The following is a 23674-nucleotide window of genomic DNA, read 5'->3' as shown; positions in this document are numbered from 1 at the left end:
GACGGCCGAAGGGCGTGGGCCAGGAGGAACGAGGTCAGATCTGCATTTTGCAAAGCCAGCATCTATGCACCCCTCCTGCTCTGGGCACCTTGCATACGCACCCTCCCAGAAAGCCTCACGCCCCTCATCCTGGTCTCCATGGAGTCCTCATGAGTAACGTGTGCAACTCCATATCAAGAGTTGGGGCAGAGCCCGAAGCCCGGGTCTTGTGTCCCCGCCGCCCAGGGCTCCATCTACCCCATGGCGCCGAGGTTATAGGAGGCACCCCGTTCGTGGCATCCGCTGCACTTGGCTGGATGCGAGCAGCAAGTAACTCGACCCTTTTCCTGCCTTGCACGTCTGCCCCGGGGAGTGGGGGGGGGGGGGGGGTGGGTTCCATAGCTTTGCTGGTCCCTCTCAGCAGGAGCACCAGTCTTGTTCCAGGAATTGATTTAAAAACTGTCATCTTTTATCTAAATTAAAGCTTCCTCCCTCTCCTGGCTGGGCCTCGCTTCAAGCTGGGAGATCTGCAGCAGGAAGGCGGTGGGAGTGTTGAGGGTGTGAAAGCACGGGAGCGCACGTGCATGTGAGCATGTGTGAGTGCGAGAGCACGTGAGAGAGTGTGTGTACGTAAGTGTGTGTGTTTATTACAACCTACAGAACCTACAGACCCCCTGCCCCCCTCCACCCCCGCCGCCCTGTGGCAGTGTTTCCGGGAGGCAGTTGTGAGTCCAAAGGTCTGGGTCTGCTGTCCTGGTCCCAGCATGCAGACTCCTGGCCCCTCATTCGAAGTTTCCTGCCCCTGGCTGCACACAGCCTCACCCCCCCGCCCCTTCCACCTCCAGGGGGGAAGCTGGTTTGCCAGAACGTTCATGAAACATGAGCGAGAAGAATTTTTTTTTTTTTTAAAGAGAAATTAGTGTAACAGGATTGTTCAGATTTAGTGCAGGGTTTCTGAAATTTGAGACGTGACTCGTGTGTTTTCCTGTCAACAGGGCATCTCGAAACGTCACGCCTGCTGCTACCAATTAATTCATAATTTTCCCATTCACCGATTAAGTTGCTTGGTGTCAGCAGATCCGGATTTTGTGAACTCACGTAGCTCTGTTTTCAAGAGGAAGTTGTGCGAATGAGATCGAGCAGCAAAGTTATAATGATGCATGGAAATCGAGTAGTCAAGCCAAATTTATCCCCTTGTGAAATTGGGTCCTATGTTGTGTGTGTGTCTGTGTGTGTGGTAACATTATATTAGTTTCAGACATATAGTATTTGACTTGATATTTGAATATGTTGCCAAATGATCACCACGATAATTCTAGCTAACATCTGTCACCACACACAGTTACAAAAATTATTTTTCTAGTCCTTTTTTTAAGTTTGCTCATTCGTTTTGAGAGAGAGAGAGTGGACACACCGGAGAGAGGCAGGGCAGGGCGGAGAGCGAGAAGGAGAGAGAATCCCAAGCGGGCTCCACACCGTCAGTGCAGAGCCCGACGTGGGGCTCGATCCCACAAACTGTGAGATCGTGACCTGAGCTGAAATCAAGAGTCAGATGCTTAACTGACCGAACCACCCACATGCCCCTTCACCCCAAGATGGATGGGAACTTGAAGATCTACTCTCTTAGCGACTTTCCCATATTCTACTCAGTGTTATTAACTATAGTCACCCTGCTGTACATTACATCCCAAGACTTGTTAATTTTATGACTGGAAGTTTCTACCTTTTCACCCCCTCCATCCATTTCGCTCCCCCCTCCCCTGCCCCAACTCGGGCAATCGTGTCTATACTCTGTACGTATGACCTTGTTTTTTAATTTTTCTTATATTCCACATATAAGTGAAATCGTACAGTATTTGTCTTTCTCTGATGTATTTCACTTAGCATAACGCCCGCAAGGTTCATCCCTGTTGCCGCAAATGGCAAGATTTCCTTCCTTTTTATGGCTGATATTTCATTTGTACATATATGCACCACATTTTATTAGCTGTTCCTCTATCGATGGACGCTTAGGCTGTTGCCCTGTGTTGGCTGTTGTACCTCATGCTGCAGTGGACACGTGGGTGCAGGTAGCTTCTCGAATTCGTGTTTTTGTTTTCCTTGGAATAAATCCCCAGAAGTGGAAGTGCTGGATCACATGGGAGTTGTATTTTCAATTTTTAGAGGAGCTGTCAGCTGCCACACCAATTTCCACGGTGGCTGCACCAATTTACATCCCCACATGAGGGGATGCATGAGGGCTCCCCCTTCTCCACATCCTCGCCAACACTTGTTGTTTCTTGTCTTTTTTTTTAATTATTATTTAAGTTTATTTATTTATTTTGAGAGGGAGAGAGGGAGAGGGCGTGAGCAGGGGAGCGGCAGAGAGAGGGAGAGAGAAAGAATCCCAAGCAGGCTTTGCACTGTCAGCGCAGAGCCTGTCGCGGGGCTCGAGCCCACAAACCGTGAGATCATGACCTGAGCCGAAACCAAGAGTCACTGAGCCACCCAGGCGCCCGTTTCTTGTCTTTTTGAAGACAGCCATTCTCACCTCTGGGCGCGCTCGAGGTGATATAGCTCGTTGTGGTTTGGTGGTCTCTTTTATGTCTCAGAGTTTTGCAAAATAGTATCAAGCTTACTTGCAAGAAAAAGTTCACGACTGCAGGAGTGTGAAATTTTACTGTGGGACCCACCGAACTTTGTGGGAGTTTTCTAGGGCTGCGAGGGTCCCACAATCGGATTGCGAGTTTTCGTTCACGTGTCTCTATCATCCGCTAGGCTGTGATTTTCTCGAGGATGGGACTCAGTTTTATCAGTCGGTGACCACAGGATTCCGTGTAGTTGGCGCTCCTATGTATTCATACGTATTCATTGGATGAATCAACCGAAGAAATGATTGGGAAAGAGTGTTGGAATTCAGTAACTTCGGGGTGGTTAGAAGTCATGCACGTTCTGATATTTTTCTTTCCCTTATTCATGATCTTGGTCCGTGTCTTAGCTCGGGCCGCCGCAGCAAAATATCACGGGCTGGGTGGTTTCAACAACAGAAATGTGTTTTCTCAGATGGCCACCTTCTCTCTGTGTCCTCACACGGCCTTTCCTGAGTGTGTGCGTGAGCACAGAGATCTCTCTCTCTGTCTTCCTCTTCTCCTAAGGCCACCAGTTCTAAGGAATTAGGGCCCCATTCTAACGACCTCATTTAACTAATTACCTCCTAAAGACCTTGTATGCAAATACAGTCATATGGCAGGGTGGGCAGGGCTTCAACATATGAGTTGTGGGAACGCAGCTCAGTCCATGGCTGACATTTTCCCACCCTAGGTGGCCACGCTTGGAGACCTGCAGGAAGGCAGAGCTGAGGAGGGACTTTATAATGCACCCAGCACAGAGAGGGGTGGTCACTTACCCGGGGCCACACAGCCAGTGGGCACAGAGCTGGGATGATGGACTCCACTACCCAGGTGGCTCCCAGAGCCCTGGGGCTGGGGCTGGGGGGCGGGGGTGGACGGGCGCTCACACTCTCCTGATGCTGCCCTTGTGTTAGTTACAGGACTCTGATCAGACCCACATACAAAGTGTCCTACCGCACGGTGACGGTGCTGGAGTGGAGATGCTGTCCTGGCTTCACCGGGAGCAACTGTGATGAGGGTGAGTCTGCCAGGGTGTGTGTGTGAAGGGGGGGTGGGGGGAGTCCAGGCCAAACGGCTGGGGGAGGGGCACTGGGTGGGCCCGGCCGTGGAGTTCTGCCGGTGGGCACCGAGGCGGGGTCCCTGTGTGCCCCAGTCAGGTGCAGGATGGAGGCGAATTCTGAGCCCTATAGCCTGGGGGAGGGGATTCGATTTGCCGCCTCTTTCTTCTGCTCTGGTGGGTGGGGGGTGGGCAGGGCTGGCCACCGGGTCTCTGAGCAGGTGCAGCTGAGAGTTCACCAGCCTTGGAGCCACGTCTGTTGTAGAATGAGGCAAACTGACCTGGTGGCCGGTGAACTGATTGTCCTGCCCTTCTGTCCCCGCTCCCGAGGGAGGGTGGGAGGAGAGGGCCCGAGCTGGGGCCTTCCTTCCGAGCCCCTGGACCGGGTCCCAGCCTGCCTCTGCAACCCGAGGGGGCCAGATGGCAGCACTCAGGTGGGTCGGGGAGGGATGACAGCAAATCCCCACCTCGCTCATGGCCAAGGAAGGTGGGTTCTGCCCAACCAACAGGTTCGCAGCCCACCTTGTTCCCACGCTAGCTGGTCGGTCTGGAGGCTCAGGGGCCAGTTTTGCATTTGGGAACGGTGGCTTTCTACGACATTGACTTTCTGATAAAATTATTTTCTGTCATTTTTTTTTTATCATCCAACTTACTGATTTTTTGTTTTACATATATGCTTTTATAAGTTAGGTGATAATGAAGTTATGGTAAGTTATAATATGTTAGGAACATGCTCTCACTGTAAAACTGCCTAAAATTCTTTGGGTTGTAAATAATAACGTAACAGAAGTAGCAGGAGTAATAATGATGACGATGCTTCAGGGGGCCTGTGGCCCAAAGCGGAGCTGCGGGAGGGGGCCGGGAGGCAAAAAGGGTCCAGTGGTACCGCCCTTCCTGACTTACGAGGCACCTGATCCTGGGAGGGGAGCTGGCCCACACTTGGGGGTGGGGCATAGAGCTGCTGTGGGTCTTTCCTTGGAGAGGAGCAGGAGGGGGCCGAGGGGTGGGGGGAGGCCAGGCTCCCCGAGGTGAAATTGGGGGTGGCTGGACCGCGCATACTTGATGTGAAAGACCACGGTTCACATCAGGTGCCTGGTTGAGTCGGAGGTCCTCAGAGCCAGGATCTGGATTTACTTCTCCTGTCAATGCCACGGCCATGGGGAGAGACACCTGGTCCCTCCCACTGAACAGAGCAGTCATGCTGTCTGGATTCTGCGAGGAGCCGGGCAGGCAGGGGTTTCTAGGGACGTGATTGATTTACCCTGAAGTAACTAACTGAGTTTTCAGTGACCAATAAAACGAGCAACGTTGGACTCATACAGAGAAGGGCCCCTCTCTCTGCTCATCTTTAGAGGCCTTTGCTCAGCATCGGGAATGCTTCGGGCCCTTCTCTAAACTCCCAGAGCCCCCGATGCCCCCCTGGCCCCCATCGTTGCCTTAGCTGACTGTAACCGTGTGTTTTCATGTCTGCCTCCCCCAACTGCTGCTCACCACCCTGCAGACTGTGTGTTTCTTCTAAGGGTAACTGAGCCCAAATAGGGCCCCTTCCTCCCTCTCCTGGAAACCACTGCACTGCCTAAGCATGTACGTTTTTCACCTCTTTTTGTGTTCTCCTTGCTAAAGGGATGAACTAGTAAACGAAGCGTAAGCCTCAGAACGTCTGAGTTCGCAATCTCACGCAGATAGAACACGAGCATGTGTGTGACAGAACTCATTAAGGTAACCAGCAGAACAGCAAAAGGGATTCAAAAGGGGATTCGAGAAACTGATATAGATGCGACGGGGGAGGGGGCCCAGACCACCCTTAGGTCTGATAATCCACTGGGAGAACTCACAGAGCCGAAGAGCTCTTGCCTTCACAGCTTGTGGTTTATTACCGCGAAAGGTACAGATTCAGATCCTCAAAGGGAGGACACCCATGGGACAGGGACCAGGAGGGGTCACACCCAGAGCTGCCAGGTGAGGTGCAGACAGCCGTTAAGTTCTCCCAGCACATGTAAAACAAGTTGACCAAAGTGTGGTGACCAGACGCTGGGAGAGACCTAACCCCGTATTTGCCCTATAGGAGCAATGGTTCAACGTTTGCTCATTCAGAACCATGGTGACTTTAGAGAACACAGCTAAGGAGAATTAGACATGTCTAAGTGTCTGTAACTATAATAGGTATATATCTGGAAATGTTTTTTCCTTATTACAAAAGCAAGCACACGTTCAGTGTAGACAAGATAAAAATACCCAGAATCACGCCTCTCAAGGTAACCTTGAACCTCACTTTGGTGAAAAGCCTTCAGACCTTTTTTCCTGTGCTTTCATGTCAGTTGGACGCTTTCGATAACTTTCTTTTTCACATAAGTTACCATGAATGTTTATCCGTGTCGATAGATAGCTTTCTGCAGCAATATTATTAGTGGCTGTAAAATTTGGGTATATACTTTATTAACTGAACCCCTACTACAAGATGCTGAAGCTGCTCCCAAGTTTTAAATTATTGCTAACATTACTGTAAACATCTTTTTTTTTTTCTGAGATAAAATTTACATTTTGCGATTCATTCGTATTGTGATATGTGTATCAGTTAATTCATTTGTATTGCTGGGTATTATCCTACTGTATAAATAACCACAATTTTATTTATGTATTGTCCTGTGGATAGATCTTTGGGTTGTTTCTAGTTTTTGGCTTTAAGAATGACACTTCTGTGAACATTCTTGTAATATCTTTCTGTGGATATATGTCTTTATTTCCCTTGGGTAAATCCCTGCAAGTGGAATTGCAAAGCGGTGTTGTACATTTAGCTTTATAGGAAAGAGCCGGACTGTTTCCCACCAGTTCCAGTTGCTCCACATTGTTGCCAACATTTGGTGCTGTCAGCCTTTTTAATTTTAGCCATTCTAATGCGTCTGAAATGGTCTCTTGTTGTGATTGTAGTTTGCACTTCTCTGTTGACTAGTGATGTTGAGCATCTTTTTGTATGTCTATCTGATGTACTTACCAGCCATTCTTATAGTTTCTTTCGTGAACTGTCTGTTCAGGACTTGTGCTCATTTTTAATTAGGTTGTTTGACTTCCTAAGAAATAGCCAAATGGTTTTCCAAAGAGGTTTTAATATTTCACAGTCCCATAAGCAAAGCGTGTTCCAGCTGCTCCACATTCTTGCCAATATTTGATGTGTTAGTCTTTTTTGATTGTAGCTGTTGTAGTGGGAATGAAATGGAACATAGTTGTAATTTCTTCTTTTTAAGGACTGCTTTGACCACTCTAGTTCCTTTGCATCTCCATAAAAACTTCACACAACTTACCAATATCTACAAAAAAAAAAGTGTTTGTTGTGATGGAGAGTAGGATTGTGATGAATTTATAGACCAATTTGGGGAGAAGGGGTACCTTAATAATGAGTCTCCTCATTCATGAACATGGTATAGCTTTTCATTTATTTAGGTCTTTAATTTTCAGCTTGTAGAGTAGAGGTATTGCTTGTTGCTCATTAAGTTTATTTCTAAGTATTTTGTATTTTTTGTGCTTTTTTAAAAAAAAATGGGATTGCTTTAGGGGCACCTGAGTGGCTCACTTGGTGTAATGCTCAACTCTTTATTTTGGCTCAGGTCATGCATCGGGCTCCACACTGAGCATGGGGCCTGCTTAAGATTTTCTCTCTTTTTCCTGTGCCCTTCTGCCTTGCTCACACTGTCTTTCTTTCTAAAGAAAAATGGGATTGCTGTTTAAATTTTCATTTCATAATTGTTTTCTTGCTAATATATAGAAATATATTTGATTTTTAATATTGACTTGGTATCTAAAAACCAGGCTAAATTCATTTATTAGTTCTATAGCTTATTTATGGATTTCTTTGGGTTTTCTGTGTAATCTATTATGTCCTTTGTGGAAAAAGATATGTTTGCTTCTTCCTTTCAAATATTAATGCATTTTGTTTTATTTTTCTTGCTTTATTGGACTGGCTAGAACTTCTGGTAAGATGTTAAACAGAAGTGGTGAGAACAGATATAGTTGCCTTGTTTCTGATCACGGTGGGGTAAGTTCTCCATTTCAGTATGAAGTATGCTGGCCACAGTAGATTTTTTCATATATGCCATGTATCAGATGAGAATAGTCACTTTTAGTCTTACTTTGTTGAGACTATTCATCAGGAAGAGGTGCTGAATCTTGTCAAATGCTTTTTCTTCATCTATACGGGGGTGATCGTTTTTTAAATTCCTTTATTTTGTTGATGTGGCAAATTACATTGACTTGGAATACTAAATCAACCCTTTGTTCTTGGGAATAATGTTATTATTACTGGGATCCACTATATTTGGATGCACTATTCATTTTTACATTCCTGTATTTGATACTTCTCTGTAATTTTCTTTCCTTATAATGTCTGTCAGTGCTTTGGTTATGAGGATTATGCTGTTCTCGTAAAAAGAATTGGGACATTTCCCCTCCTCCTGTATTTTCTAAAAGCATTTTCTTGTGAAGCTGATACTACTTTTTCCTTAAATGGCGAATAGAATTCAACATTTACATTACATGTGGACCTGTCAGTTTCTTTGTAGGGAAGGTTTTGATAACAAATTTGTTTTCTTTAATAGACATAGAGCTATCCAGGTGTTCTGTTTGTTTTTTTTTTTAATGTTTATTTATTTAGGGGAGAGGGGGGATGGAGGAGCAGAGAGAGAGGGAGACACAGAATCTGATGCAGGCTCCAGGCTCTGAGCTGTCAGCACAGAGCCCGACGCGGGACTCGAACTCACGAACCGTGAGATCGTGACGTGAGCTGAAGTCAGACGCTTAACTGACTGAGCCCCCCAGACGCCCCAAACAGGTTATCTTTTTAACAGGTGAAGGGAGGAAAAAAATCTTCTGTTTATCCTAAGTTATCATTTCTGGTGAGCTTTGTTTCTCCTAGAGCTCTGAGGTTCCATCTGGTATCCCTTTTCCTCAGCCCCAGGAAGTTCTTTCAGTATTTCTTGTATTGCAGGTCTGCTTGTCGTGAATTCTCTCTACTTAAATATGTTTTTTCGATACCTATTTTGCCTTAATTTATTTTTAATAATCAATGATTTAATTGACTGGCAAAATACACAGAACATAAAATTTACCATTTTAGCCATTTTAAAGCATATAATTAATTCAGTGATTTTAAGTATGTTCACAGGGTTTTACAACCATCACCACTATCTAGTTCCAGAACTTTTTTATCCCTCCAAAGGGAAACCCTATACCTCTTAAGCAGTCATTCGTCATTCCCCTCTTCCTTTAGCCCTTGGCAACCACAAATCTGCCTTCTGTCTCTATTGATTTCCCTGTTCTGGATATTTCATATAAATAGAATCATGCAATATGTGGCCTTTTGAGTCTGACTTCTTTTACTTAGCATAATGCTTTGAAGCTTCATCCAAATTGTGGGCTATATCCAAATAATGAATAATATTCCATTATATGGATAGACCACATTGTGTTTATTCATTCATCAGTTGATGGACATTTGGGCTGTTTCCACCTTTTGGCTGTTGTGAATCAGGCTGCTGTGAACATTCATGTACCAGTTCTGTTTGAACACCTGTTTTCGATTCTTTTTGATATATACTTAGGATTGGTATTTCTGAGTCATATGGTAATTCTGTGTTAAACTTGCTAGGAATGGCAAAACTTTTTTCATAGTGGCTCTCCCATTTGATGTTCCCATTCCGTTGTACAAGGGTTACAATTTCTTCACATCATCTCCAATACTTCAGTGGTTGAATAATATTTTCATTGAGTTCATAATTCTGGGTCGATGATTTTTTTCTTTCAGTGCTTTAAACAGACTGGTTATTCCATTGTCTTTTCGCATCCATTGTTTCTGGTGAGACATCTGTTGTATTCATTTTGTTGTTTCTTTTCTGGAATGTGTCTTTTTCCCCCCTCTGGTTGTTTTTAAGATTTTTCTTTATCCTTGTCTTTTAGCAGTCTGACTATGATGTTATCAGGTAAGATTTTCTTAATTCTGTTTGGGCTTCTTTGAGCATCTTGGATCTATAAGCCAATGAGGTGTGTGTGTGTGTGTGTGTGTGTGTGTGTGTGTGTGTGTGTTGTTTTAACCAAATCAGGAACATTTTGTTCATTATTTTTTGAAGTATTTTTTTCCCCCATTTTCTCTTCTCCTCTGGGGATTTCTCAGATGTTAGATTTCTTGATATTGTCACTGAGACTTTGTTTTTTCCCTCTTCTTCAGTCTAGATAATGTCTTATTATTTTTATTTATTTATTTGTTTATTTGAGAGAAAGAGAGAACACGTACAAACATCGGAGGCGCAGAGGGAGAGGGAGACAGAGAATCCTAAGAGAATCTTAATCCAGTGCAGGGCTCAGTTTCACAAATGTGAGATCATGACCTGAGCCAAAATCAAGTGTTGGGTGCTCAACAGACTGAGCCACCCAGGCACCCCCAGTCTAGATAGTTTCTATTGATCTGTTCTCAAGTTCATTGACTCTTCTGATGTCCGCAATCTTCTGTTAAATCCATTTCAGACACTGTCTTTTTCAGTTCTAGAATGTCCATTTCTGTGTCTGTGTGGTTTATAGTCCCCTGATAAGATTTCTCCATCTATTATTCACTTATTATGATCATAATTTATTTTATGAAATGGAATTTCTATATAATAACTACTTTTGAAGTCATTTGTCTTCTATTTCCAAACCTGGGTCATTTTAGGATTTGTTTATATTGACACTTTCCCTTGGACTTGGGTCTCAACTGCCCCTGTCATTCTTTCCGTGTTAATAACTTTTGCTTATATATTGGACAGTTTGAATGATATGTGGTGGCGATTCCGGTGTCCTTGAAGAATGTTGATTTTTGTTCTAGCAAGCAGTGAAATTACTTTAAATTTGTGAGGCCTCGGTTTTTACACTTCGTTGGGTGGGTATGTAAATCCCTTAGACCTGAAATATAGTTTTTACTCCTCAGGTTTGGCCTTTCTGTGGTTTCACAGGCGGAGATATTCAAGCTCCAAACGTGGAGAGACACAAACGCTAAATCATCGCCCTTCTCTTGGGCAGAGGCTGATATCTCTGCTCAGCTTTTGTAACCTTCCCACTGTTGTTTTCTGCTCAGCTCCTTGGAATCTCCCCTACCCCCACATGCACAATTCAGGGGTCAGCCAAGGACTTCAGGGGAGTTCGTACACAGAGTTTGGGGCTCTCTGCTCTATTAGCTTGTTTCTTATTAGATTTCTTCCTTCACTTTCCAGGTCCTCTGGCAGCCTTAAGCCTAAACAACTGCAGGTTTTGACTTAGGTTCCGGCCGCCCTACACCGCCTGAACTGAATCTTTCCCTCGGGGGAAAAGCCATGTAATGTAGCAAGTTCTGTTTTCTTTTTTGCAATGGTTGACTTCCTTCGGTTTCTGCTGGGCTTTTGTTGCTCTCTAGGGTTTTCAAATAATTGTTTAAAAAATTATCTAGACTTTATGATCTTTTTTTAAATGTTTATTTATTTTTGAGAGAGACAGAGCGTGAGCAGAGGAGGGGCAGAGAGAGAGGGAGACACAGGATCTGAAGCAGGCTCCAGGCTCTGAGCCATTAGCACAGAACCTGACTCAGGTCTCGAACCCACGGACCGTGAAATCATGACCTGAGCCGAGTCAGACGCTCAACGGACTGAGCCCCCCCAGGCACCCCGAGGCCCTGTAATCTTTACCTGTAGTTAGTCTGATACAAGCTCCTCCATCAGAACCAGAACAGAAACTTTGTGACCATCTTTTCAGTTAAATCTGCGTCAACACCTTTAATAATTTCTTTAGGACCAATCCCTGTGCAGAACTGTTGGGTATACATGAGGGGCGTAGGTCAAAGGCTTTGAATCATACTGCCAAATTAGCCCCTGGAAAGGTTGCTGATTACACTGCTGCGGACAGACTTGAGAGATTCTGGGTGTGGGGGCAGAAAGTATTTTCACCATCTGTGTCTCCTTGTGCTGGCCAGCATAGTGCCTGCCCTTTAGTTGGGATTCTGGCAGGGCTGTTGACTGATGCTGCACCTGGACATGATCTGGGACATGATCAAAGGAGTCAGCATTAAGCACGGGACACAGTACCATTGCTTTACCCCTAGATTTAATTTAAAAAGTAGTTCCTTAACCTACATTCCACCAGGAGATATCCCTCCACTTAGCTCAATTGGCTGGAAGCAGAGGTGACTTCATCACCTTTGTCAACGTCATATCATCACATCATTATTTCTCACCTTTGAAATGGTACTTCACGCTTTTTGTTTTTAATGTTTATTTATTGTTGAGACAGAGAGAGACCAAGCACGAGCAGGGGAGGTTCAGAGAGGGAGGGAGACACAGAGTGTGAAGCAGGCTCCAGGCTCCGAGCTGTCAGCACAGAGCCCGATGTGGGGTTCCAACTCACGAGCTGTGAGATCATGACCTGAGCCAAAGTTGGACACTTAACTGACTGAGCCACCCAGGCACCCCTACACTTGATTTTTTAATTTTTTTTTAATTTTGATTTATTTAGTTTTTTAATGTTTATTTATTTTTGAGACAGAGAGAGATAGAGCGTGAGTGGAGGAGGGGCAGACAGCGAGGGAGACACAGAATCCGAAGCAGGTTCCAAGCTCTGAGCTGTCAGCACGGAGCCCGATGTGGGGCTCAAACCCATGAACCATGAGATCATGACCTGAGCTGAAATCAAGAGTCGGACACTTAACCAACTGAGCCACCCAGGTGCCCTGGTACTTCATACTTTAGAAAGGGCTTTCGGTCGTGCTGTTCTATTTTTCTGTGGTATAGATGCTGATATAGACAATGTAGGTGTCTCCCCTCCCAAATTTGTATGTTGAAACCTATTCCCCGATGTGATAGCGTTAAGAGGAGGCCTTTGGGGGTGATTAGGTCATAAAAGAGGCCGCAGAGAACATCCTTCCCCCTTCTACCACGTGAGGAGGCACCGAACCAGGAAGCTACTAGCCCTCACTAAACCCCAGATCTGCCGACACCTTGATACTGGACTTCCCAGCCTCTGGAACAGCGAGAGGCAAATGCTTGTCGTTTATGAGCCCCCTGGTATATGGTACTTGGTTGTAGCGGCCCACACAGACTGCGACAGATGCAGAAGCTGAGGCTCAGAGATGTGAAGAGTCTTGGCCAAGGTCATCCAGCTGAGGAGTGGCTGACGCAGAACTGGAACCTGAGTCTTCTGTTCCTGCAGAAGTGCTCTTCACTGTAAGCCACCGGGACCTTTGAGGTCTTGGGAAATCCTACTCAGAGTTTTCCCAGCGCCAAGGAACAGGTCAAGGTCAGCAGGACTCTTGGGCGGCTTCTTTCCGAAATACCTAAGCGGCCCGGTTCCCGGCGTTTTCGGGCCCAGATCTTACGCGGTGTCGTGGAGGAGGTTTGCCATAAAGTTGATAGACTCGACCATCAGGAGATACGTTTAACGCAAGCAGGGGGAGTTTTCCCTTTTGTTTTGCTTTGTTTGTTTCAGCTGGAATCCTAGCCAGGACAGGAAATGAAGTCCCTGTGCTTCCATACGGGCAAGGGCAGGCCCGGGACGAGGTGGCTTAGCAAGTGCATGCGAGCGTCGAGCTGATTGATTTGAGTCCAAGGTGGTGCTGACATTTCACCCCTGGCTTGAGCTCTGTGTGTGAGCGTGTTTGTGTTTTGAATGGCTGAGCGTTCAAAGCCGGGAGGCGTTCTCTTGGGATAAGGCTGCTGCCTCCTGGCCGGTCTGCAGAGCTCAGCATTTTAGGGAAACGATTCTCAGTGCATCTGATGGTGTTTCTGAGACTTGCCTGCCATGGCTGTCATTGAAGGGAGGGGCAAGCAAGTAGGGCCGTGTATTCAAATTAGCTGAGGACCTGGAAGGTTCCAGGCACCGCGTGCTAGATCCTTGGGTCACACTGCTGGAAAGCGGACTTGGGGAGCTCCCAGGTGTGTGTGTGTGTGCAGGGGCCAGAGGAGTAGGCAAATAACCCCAGTGCTGTGAAATGAGGGCTTTGCTAAGGTGTGTTTGATTTGCGGTGGGACTCATGGAAGGTGAGCATTAGGGAGGGGTCTTCCTCAAGCTCAAGGCCTGGCCCTCTGGATCCAACTTGGCTCACTCTCTCAGGACTCCACTCTGCTGGGAGCCTCTCTCTCTCTCTCTCTCTCTCTCTCTCTCTCTCTCTCTCGGATGGTCCGTCTCTCTCACCCACGGGTTCCTTCCCCATCAGCACATGAACACATCAGGTGTGTCTTATCTTTAAGAAAACAATCTCGTTGAATCTGCATCATCCTTCAGTCGCCACCCGGTCTTGAGCTTCCTTTCTTGGCCAAGCTTTTTGGAAGATCATGTGTGTGAGATGTAAGGTTCAGCCGGTGGATGTACCATTGTCCCCATGGTATAGGTGAGTGAGTGAGGCTTAGGGAAATGTTGACTTTTATGCCAGGCCCTGCTGGAGCCCACGGGAGAGATAGAAGCCGAGTGAAGGTGCCATGGTCATTGCTGGCTGAGCTGGAGAGAACATTCCACGGGGCCTGACCCCTCAGTCGCTTCTAACACCTGCCTCGTCCCGGCATTTTTGGTAAACTTTAGCCTGGTTGGGAGGACGAGCTGAGGGCCTGTTCCGTTCAACATCCGCGCTTGTTCTCAGCTTCAGCAGACAGCGCGGCCTCTCCGGTGAGATTCTGGGCTCTCTGACACGCTGTCCCAGCCTGGAGTGGTTCCAGCCGTCGGGATGGGTTTTTGTTGCCAGACAAGCGTCTTTCCGCACCTCCCATCATGCTGTGTGGGGCTGTAAATATCCACAGATGTCACCTGCCTCTTCTTTTTCTGGAAGGCGCTTGCTCGGGGACTGGCCCAGGTCACAGGCACATCATTCAGCTGCCGGGCTGTCTGCACATCCAGAGGGCTCTCAGCACTTACCTTGGCGGCTTCTTCTTCGCCCATGGGCATTTCACAGGGGGCGGCAGGAGCCAGAGTGGTGCCTCAGAAGATGATTGCAAAGCTCGTGAGTTTTCTGAGATTCTTCTGAGACCCATGACCTTAATGGAGTCCTTTTCCGAAAAGAGGGGTCCAAGCCTCTCAGAGGTCAAGGACAGCCCACAACCAACAAGCCAGAGGTGGGCTCATTGGACCAGGCATTTCTGGGCTAACTCCTGCTCCTATTCTGATCCTAAGCTCAGTGTTTTCTAGAAAGGGAGCTTGTGGGGAAAAGCTCCCACTCCCACCCATCGTGGCCTGAGGAGATCAAGTCAGGCCACGTGGCCAAAATCATGTGAATACAGAAACCGGGGAGGCCAGAGAGCTGTCAAGGTTTGGGTTCCCCAGGACGCAGGCTCTGGAAGGCAGACGTGTGGGAGGAGGTCTACTAGGGGTACGTTGAGGGTCAAGACCCGTTATGGGAAGGGAAACAGGGTGGATGGAGCAGCATGAGATTTGGGGCTGCAGTGAAGGCCCCGGCCCACCCCATGGGAGCTCTGAGGGGGGATGACCCTTGTTCCAGAGGAAGAGTCGAGGGCCAAGTGGTTGGGCCTTCATAGCCTTGAGTTAGCTGACGATTGGATGTGGCTGCCCAGAAAGGGTCATGACCTCGGGTGAGGCAGTTCCCCCCGAAAGGGCTGACAGAGGCGAGCTGCCAGCCCAAAGCTTCCCGGAAGCAGCTAAGGTGAACCCTGAGTCTTCACCCCTGAGGCTGCCTGGCCGGCATAGCCTCCACAGTGAGGGTCTTAGCTGCTACTTGACTGTACCTTGTGTTGTCTTCCATATGACAGGTCGCAGAATTCGTGATCCAGTCGATGGGCAGAACTGAGTTCAAATCCCGATTCCTTTGCTTCCTTTCGGCTTCAGGTGACCCTTGGAAAGTTGTTGGAACATTGAGCGTTAGCTCTCATGCCTACAAAACAGGCCAAAGCCTGCTACCTCGCAGGGGTGTGGTGGAGACAGGCACAACGCGCCCTCCCTGCTCAGGAAGTGGTAGCTATTGCCAGTGTCCAGGGGGGAGAAGTAGATCGGGACAGGAGAACGCAAGTTCCAGCCGAACAGCAGACAGTTCGTTCTCACCATCCAAAGTGGGGTAGCAAAAAGTCGGGGCGGGCCTCTCGGAGGAACTTGAGGGCTGTGGGGGAGATCCTGACCCCGTCAGTTTTGAGACATCACGCTTTCTGCAGTGCCTCCCTGTGGTCTGTATCTGCACCGCCCCCCCCCCCCCCCCAGCTTGGAAACAACGAGGCTGGTCTGGCGGCTCCTGGGATGGCAGGGCAGGGCCTGATGACCCCAAGGGCGGCTTGGATTAGGAGGGCAAAGGGGACTCAGGGGATGCCAGGGAACATTCTAGATCCTCTGCATTTCTGGTCCTCTCCCCTTGCATCGGGAGCTTCGCTGGGACCAGACACACACAGAGGAGCGTTTCTACCTGCAGAGCTGATACAGTGGTGACTCTGAGGGTGCTGGTGGTCTCGAGGGGGTTCAGTCCCAGGAGACCCTCATTCTGTAGCTTCTGGTGCTTTTCCAGCCCCAGCCTCCCTGGCAGGTGGCAGAGGGTTTGCTGAGTCTTTGCCTCCAGCCCTCGACCACCGAGGTGACATCTCAAGGCTGACGGTGGAATGTGGGCAGGGGCCGGATGGCCTGGTGGGTCTCCCCAGATCCCCCTGCCTCCAGAGAGGCTGTGGTCGCAGCCCCCACCCAGAGTTACCTGGGTCCTTATGTCCTGGGTGAGTGCTTCCGTTTTTTCAGACAGCCGCTTCTGTGTCTCCTCGGAGCCTCACCCCGAGCCTCGTGCCTGCGTGTAGGTCTGCTGAGTGCCCTCCCCCGTCGTACAGTGTCTCTGCTCTCTCTTGCTCAAGGGACTCAGTTTCCCCAGTCCTTTTCCAGACCAGACAGGCCCCTGTGGCCTCCAACCTTGCCATCCGTTCCCAGTTCTCCCGGCCCGGAGCGCTGGTGCGTGAACTATACCCGACCGGCGCGGGGCTTCAGTCTGTACCCGATTTGCCGTTGGGGCTCCGTTCAGACATTTTCCTTCCAATGCCACGTGACTGACTAAAGCCAGCCTGGGGGCCACTGGGAGCCCAGAATGTTCTCTCTTCCCTCCCCCGCCACCGCCCCGCCTTTAACAGAGTCGCAGCCCCTCGGCCCTGGGCTGGTGGAAGGGGAGGGGAGAGCTCCAGCTTCCCCGGCCAGCCAGCACACCGGCCCCTTGACATCCTGTGCAGAGTATGGAGAAGTGCGTGGTGGTAACATGAGGCCTGAGGCCCCTTCCCATGTAACCGGAAACCCATGGACAGAGTGTGGTGGATTTACACGCGGGACACGCAGAACGGAGACCGGAATCTCACCTCCCCGAGGGCTCCCACGTGGCCTCCCGGAGTGCGAGCATGAGCCAGGCCAGCTGGCTCAGGGCAGGGGCACCGTGCGGCACCACACCGGGGCGGTGGCTTTCCGCCCAGCTGACCACCCTCCTCCTTCCCGTTGTCATGTTTTGCCGGCGGTGGCTCTTTTCCAGCTAGAGCTCCCAGCACTGGGATCCGGGCGTGGCTGCTGAATCCTTCTCTGTACCCCTTGCCTGCCAGGGCGGCGGAAAGACCACGGACTTCAACCCGGGCGAAGGGTTGAAGTCCCGCTTCCCCGTACCTGTTCTGTAGGCAAGTCACTTCCTCTGTCTGAACCTCAGTGTCCTCCTCTGTGAAGTGGGCACAGTGTATACTGTCTCGCGTTGTATATCAAATGAAGTGAATAAAAAGTACCTGGTGTGACGACAGTCCGTGGCACACAGTAGGTCCTTAATGCGTGGTTCTCGTGACTGTTAATTTGCTCCTTACTTGCCCAGTGCTAAACACAATGGTATTAGAAACACACATTGACTGATTTTGGTGTCTTCCTTTCTAGAATATGGATGCTTAGGACCAAAATGAATTGTAAAACTGAGGTTATGTCCTGGCGTGTGTGTGTGTGTGTGTGTGTGTGTGTGTGTGTGTGTGTAAGAGAGAGAGACAGAGAGATAGAGAGACAGACAGAGAGACAGAAGATATAGTTTATCTCTACTTTCTTTTTTTTTTTTTTTGATCCTAGTACCACATAGGACTTAGGCCCATAGGTTCAGGGGGCACGAGGGGCCACAAAAGTGGGCTGTCCCTGGCTTCCAGTGAGCCTGAGCAGCCCTGACTGGCAGAGGGCATCAGGAGCCCCGGGCCCGAGGGCCAAGGTGAGTGACCTTGCCTGCGAAGGTTCTCTCGGGGATTTGAAGCTGGGGTCAGACTCCCCTTTGAGGCGGCCGATCAGCACCAGAGATGCTGTGAGTGGAATCTGGGGGGCGGCAGGTGGTAGGGACAGAGCCTGGGGTGGGTGTGAGGCCAAAAGTCGTGGCTGTTTCCGCTCGCGTAAGTCCCTTACCTGTTGGCTTCTCCTCTGGAAATGGGGTTCTAGTAATGTTTCTGCTGGAGAGGGGTGCCTTTGTGGTGTGCAAGCCCGCGGCTCGCGCTCCCCTCAGCGGGGCTCCCGGCTGCCTCAGAGCAAGGCCGTGTAACGACCCTGAGCTCTGGTTATTGTAAACTTGCCGCAGAAGGAGGCACACCTTCCCATGATGTCATGTCTAGACGCCCGGGTCAGGTATAAATTATGGAGACAAAGTAGCATGTTCAGTGGTTAACTGTAAAACTTTAACGAGAGGTTTCTGTGGCTCGAACATGTGTGGGGAAGGCTGTTCTGGGAGGAGGAGGAGAGGTGGCTCACTTCGTGTTTCACTTCCTCTCCGGCCGTCTGCAGGCCGTGAGGCAAGGCCCTTAAGCCTCAGCAGAGACCCTGGTCTCGGGTGGCCGCTTCCTCCAGAGCGGGAGCTCCGCCCTGCTGAGCCGGGTGGACCTTGGGCAGGTCACAGCCTCACAGGGTCTCAGTCTCTTTATCTGTAAAATGGGGGCGGGGGATAGAATCTTCCAGCACAAATATTTCCACGTCCCGATCCTCTACGACCTGGCAGAGGAGATCAGTAGACACGCACGTCGAGCAGAAGGAATGCCTTTCTGGGTTTCAGACCTACCTCCTGGGGCTGTGGGGCTGTGGAATGTGGCAAGACAGAGGACGTCTTCATGGGCTGTGAAGAGCCGTGCCGACGGTGAGGGGCCTGTCCTGGAAATCCTGGAGTCTCCTCTGGAAAGGGCCAGCAGCCAAGCCAGCCCCAGTGGAGGGGACATCTTTGGGGTAAAGGAGGTGGACACTGTTCTGGTTTGTCTTTCTGACACCAGAGACGCCGTTCCCACACTGATTCTCCAATTCTCTGACACCAGCTGGGAGTCCAGCCCTTTGGTTCGGTTCTGACACTGATTACCTGGTACCAGCACAGACCCCTCCAGGGAAAGGGCCACAGGACTGCCCCCCACTTCGGATGCCGGCTACGAACAGGTTCCCCAGGCTTCCCCACACTTCTGCCACCCTGCTGACTACAAGTTCGTAGGTTCCCACGAAACCCCCCTCAAGGTTTATGATTCACTAGACTGACTCCTTCAACTCAAGAGAGTAATTATGCCTGTGGTTTTATCAGAAGGGATGCACTCAGGAACAGCCAAATGGAATGGGGCCAAGGATGGGGGAAGGGGCGCAGAACTCCCGGGCCCTCTCTGGGCGCACCACCCTCCCAGCACACTGTTGCGTCCACCGGCCCGGAAGCCCCCGAGCCCCGTTGTTATCGAGTTCCATCACCCAGGCACAATGGATGGCATCGTTGGCCAGGAGTGATTGAATCAATCTCTGAACGGAAAGTGCCAACCCCCTCATCACGTGGCTGGTTCCTCTGGGGACCGGCCCCCATCCTGAAGCCACCTAGGGCCCCACCAAGAGTCACCTCGTGAGCATGAACCCAGGTGTGGGCTTGTTCTGAGTAACAAAAGATGCTCAGTCTCTCAGGAAATTCTGAGAGTTTGAGGGGCTCTGTGCTAGGAACTGGGGATCCGATACAGATATTTTGTTATACCACAGACACGAAGGCCCTCCGAGCTGGGGTTGGATGCCGTGGAGTATGCTGAAGATGCCCACCTTGGGGCCTTAGGCTTGAGCCACGAGGAGCTCTGTGATCCCAGTATCTGTGGGTCGGGCTGTGCTCCTGACGCCACAGGAACATGACCCCCGGGAGACCACAGAGCAGCTGGGATGAAGATGTCCCTTCCCTCGGCCAACCGTTCCACCACCACATCGCATTTACGGGGTGCCCACGTGCTCGAAGGAGCCCAGAAACACTGCAGGCTGTGGCGCAAAGCCTCGCTGTCCCAACTGGAGTGTCTGGGCCCCGCTGGTCCCTCAGGTTGTGGAGATAGCGCATTTGGCCCCGGGTCCCCTGTTCCCACAAGAACCTCCTAAATGTTCTTCACGACCAAGCCATTGCCTGGGGCTTTCCTCAAGAGGGGCTGCATTTACTGATGTGGAGGTGGAATGTTCCAGAATCCCCGGTGCCTTGCTCTGTTTAGTTATTTATTGCCTGGGCCTCTCACTCAATGCTTCTCTCACTGGCTTGGGATTTTCTTCTTCTTTTTTTTCTTAATTGCCTACGTGCGTATCTTCTCAGCTAGTCCATCAGCTGCCCGAGAGTTGGAACTTTCTCTGTCGCTTTTTGGTCTGCAAGGACCACCCCCCCCCCCACCAGAGGAGAGGAAAAAATGGGGGTTCGGAGCCTCCAGACCTATAGGCAAATCTGACCTCTCCATCAGCTATGAAATTTTGGACAAGCAAATGATTTCCGTGAGCCTCAATTTCCCCTATCAATGAAATGGGAATATTAATGCTTACTCTGCATGGGGTGTTGGGAAGTCTGGGGGCTTCTGGAAGGTGCCCGACTCAGTGTGTAGCACCTGGTGAGCACCCAGGGCATTACATGATTAGATGAAGATTGATGGCATAGTCAGTGACCAGACTGGGTCCTGGACCAGAAACCAGGTATAGCCTTTCTGGATTGCCTTGTATCGCCTTATCTCACTCACTAGGGGAGGATATGGGTGAATAATTGATTAGAATGTGGGGTTGCTGCGGCCCACACTGGGATTGGGCCCGGGCGTGATGAGAAGCAGGTGGAACCTGGTTGGTTTCGCAGCAGGATAGTCTCCATCCAGAGACCAAGGGCAAAGGGCGGATTTGGGGGCCATTTGGTCACAGGGTGGGTCAGGGAGAAGGGCATGTCTGTGTGTGTATCTTCTGCGTTGTGAGTATCTGTGTTGTGTCTGTGATGTGTGCATATAGCACTGAGTGGGGGTTGTGTATATCATTCATATATTTTGTTTTTCAGATTTTTTATTAAAATATTTTTTTTAAACGTTTATTCATTTTTGAGAGACAGAGAGAGACAGAGCATGAGTGGGCAGGGGCAGAGAGAGAGGGAGACACAGAATCCGAAGCAGGCTCCAGGCTCTGAGCTGTCAGCACGGAGCCCAACACGGGGCTCGAACTCACGAGCCGCGAGATCATGACCTGAGCTGAAGTCGGACGCTTAACTGACTAAGCCACCCAGGCGCCCCTAAGATTTTTTAAAATGTTTATTGATTTTTGAGAGAGAGAGAACGCAAGTGGGGTAAGGGCAGGGGGCGTGGACAGAGGATCTGAAGCGGGCTTTGTGCTGACAGCAGAGATCCTGATGCGGGGCTCGAACCCACAAATCACGAGATCATGACCTGAGCTGAAGTCGGACGCTTCATCACTGGGGCCACCCAGGCACTGCCGTTGTTCGTGTATTTGTAATATGAGTGTGTGTGCACGTGCGTGTGTGCGGATGTATCGTCTGTGTGATGGGTGTGCATGATGGAGGGGGTGTATGTTAGCATGTGGATCGTATGGTATTGTGTGTCAGTGTGATATATATGAATTATGTGTGCAGTGTTTGTGCCTGTGTGTTTGTGTGTGCGGTTTATATACACGTGTGGTACGTGTAGATGAGTGTGTAGTGAGCCCTCGGTGACGTTCTCTTGGGCTGGTGAGATTCTCCTGAGATAGTATGTCCGTGGAAGTTCGTATGTGGAAGTTGGACATCTGGCCACCTGCCTTCTGGAAGCCGAGTGGGAGAGGGGGCACTGAGTGGGGAGCGTCGTGACCGCATTTAACCTGTGCAAGCGTACGAACTTGCACTTAACCTGTTGTTTTCGCTGTGGTTCTCTCTGTGGTCCCTGCTGTCCTTCCATCATGACGTCCCTCATTTTCCCTCCCTGGAGGGTAAGTCTCCGATTTTCTGCCTGAGCGGGCGGGCGGACCCAGAGACCTTCCTCCTTACAGACTTTGAACTTGTCCTGTTTTTAGCTCCCTTCTTGAATCTTCCCTGCTACTGTTGAGGGGAGGGGCGTTCTGCAGCCACGAAAGAGCTTCCCGCTGCCCTTCCCGCTGCCGTCCCTGCCGCTGACGTAGGACTCTTGGGTCAGCAGAGTCAGCTCCCATTCATCCATTTGTTTTCGCAGTTTCTGTATTTCCGCCTCCTGGTGACTCCCTTCTGTTTTCTTTATCCTTGTCGGTGTATGGCTTTAAAAACCCCAACTCACTCTGTCACTTTAGTGGGGAGGTTTCAGGAGAGTGTGGTGGCAAATGTGCACCTGTCTGTGCCAGAAACAGGTGAGCGGGGGGACGTGTCATGTCCCTCTGCGGAGGTCACAGCACAGGGCACTTTGGCTCCACAACACTTGGTACTTCTTACCATCATAATGGTCAAATTAATTTCCCCTTTTAAAGTTTATTTATTTATGTAGAGAAACAGAGAGAGAGAGAGAGCGAGTGCACACATGTGTGCATTCGAGTGGGGTGGGGGCAGAGAGAGAGGGAGAAAGAAAATCCCAAGCAGGCTCCCTGCTGTTAGCGTAGAGCCCTGCATTGGGCTCGAACTCATGACCTGAGCCAAAATCAAGAGTCATATGCTTAACCAACTAAGCCACCCAGGCGCCCCTAAAATTAAACTCTTAATTTAAAAAATTTATATAGGGAATATTTCAAACTTAATGGAAAGTACATTAAACACCCCATAAGATACTTATGTACCCATCACTGAGATTAAACAACATTATGCCATATGTGCTTTGGGACAGTTTTTTTTTCTTTAACTTTTTATTTTAAAATAGTTCAGGACAATGTATTTTTTTGTTTTTTTAAAATGTTTATTTCTTTATTTATTTACTTATTTATTTTGAAAGAGAGAGAGAGAGTGGGGTAGGGGCAGAGGTCGGGGGGTGGACAGGGGATCTGAAGCAGGCTCTGTGCTGACAGCAGTGAGCCCGACCTGGGGCTCCCACTCACGAACCGTGAGACCATGACCTGAGCCAAAGTTGGATGCTTAACTGACTGAGCCACCCAGGTGCCCCAGAACAGTGTATTTTAAAGACATAAAATGTCACAGGTATGGCTAAAGTCAGGGACAGCAAAGCTGTAATATATTGTATAAGTTATTAAATGTATTCATTTATGTCTATAAATAATATATACAACTATGTGTTTGAAATTTTGTGGACACCATATTCTGCTGAATTCATCCTTTTACAGTTTGCTTTTTGACTTAAAGTATTTGTGAGATCTATTCCTATTGACTCTTTAACCTCTAGCTCATCTATTTTAACTGCTTTACAGTGTTCACCAGCATGAATATACTACAGTTTTATTTATCACACCCGTTCCGAAAGACATATTGTTTCCACTTTTTCACAGTTATGAGCAGAACTGTAGGGAATACCCTAAGGCCCTTGTGCACACGAGCAAATACTTGCCCAGACGGAGAAGGTTTATCTTTAACTTTTCTAGAATTTGTCAAAATGCTCTCCAAACTCATTGTTCCAAAGTTGGCTCTACCCGTAGTGCACACAAGTTCCCCGTTGCTCTCTATGCTAGCCAATATGCAGTGTTACCAGCCATGACTTTTTGTACCTAATGGATGAAAAATTGTATATCATTTTGAGGATTTGCAGTCCCCTAATATGTCTGAGTTTCAGCTCCTTTCAGTTGTCGTTTGTTCAAAAATCACTGTATCCAGCAGTGATACTTGAACAATAGTTCAGTTGGGTATAAAATTCTAGGTTGACAGTTATTTTCCCTCTGTACTTTGGAGACATTATTGCATTATCTT

At 49.0% G+C, this 23674-nt stretch overlaps 1 protein-coding gene across 3 annotated transcripts in view; it reads left to right on the top strand.

The window, feature by feature from the left end:
- COL26A1 (collagen type XXVI alpha 1 chain) overlaps positions 1-23674 on the top strand; it is a 164421-nt gene that overhangs the window by 71617 nt on the left and 69130 nt on the right. For 2 of the 3 annotated variants that reach the window (XM_019421592.2, XM_019421590.2), the window contains exon 3: positions 3503-3606. In XM_019421592.2, the coding sequence (XP_019277137.1) occupies positions 3503-3606 (104 nt within the window). The remainder of the gene's footprint in view (positions 1-3502; positions 3607-23674) is intronic. The other variant, XM_019421591.2, reaches the window with a different exon arrangement.

The sequence above is a fragment of the Panthera pardus genome, unplaced genomic scaffold, assembly GCF_024362965.1.
Source record: "Panthera pardus isolate Hobbes unplaced genomic scaffold, ASM2436296v1 HiC_scaffold_4, whole genome shotgun sequence".
Taxonomy (NCBI): domain Eukaryota; kingdom Metazoa; phylum Chordata; class Mammalia; order Carnivora; family Felidae; genus Panthera; species Panthera pardus.
Note: the sequence above shows the minus strand (reverse complement) of the source record. Positions and strands in the feature narration are given on the sequence as shown.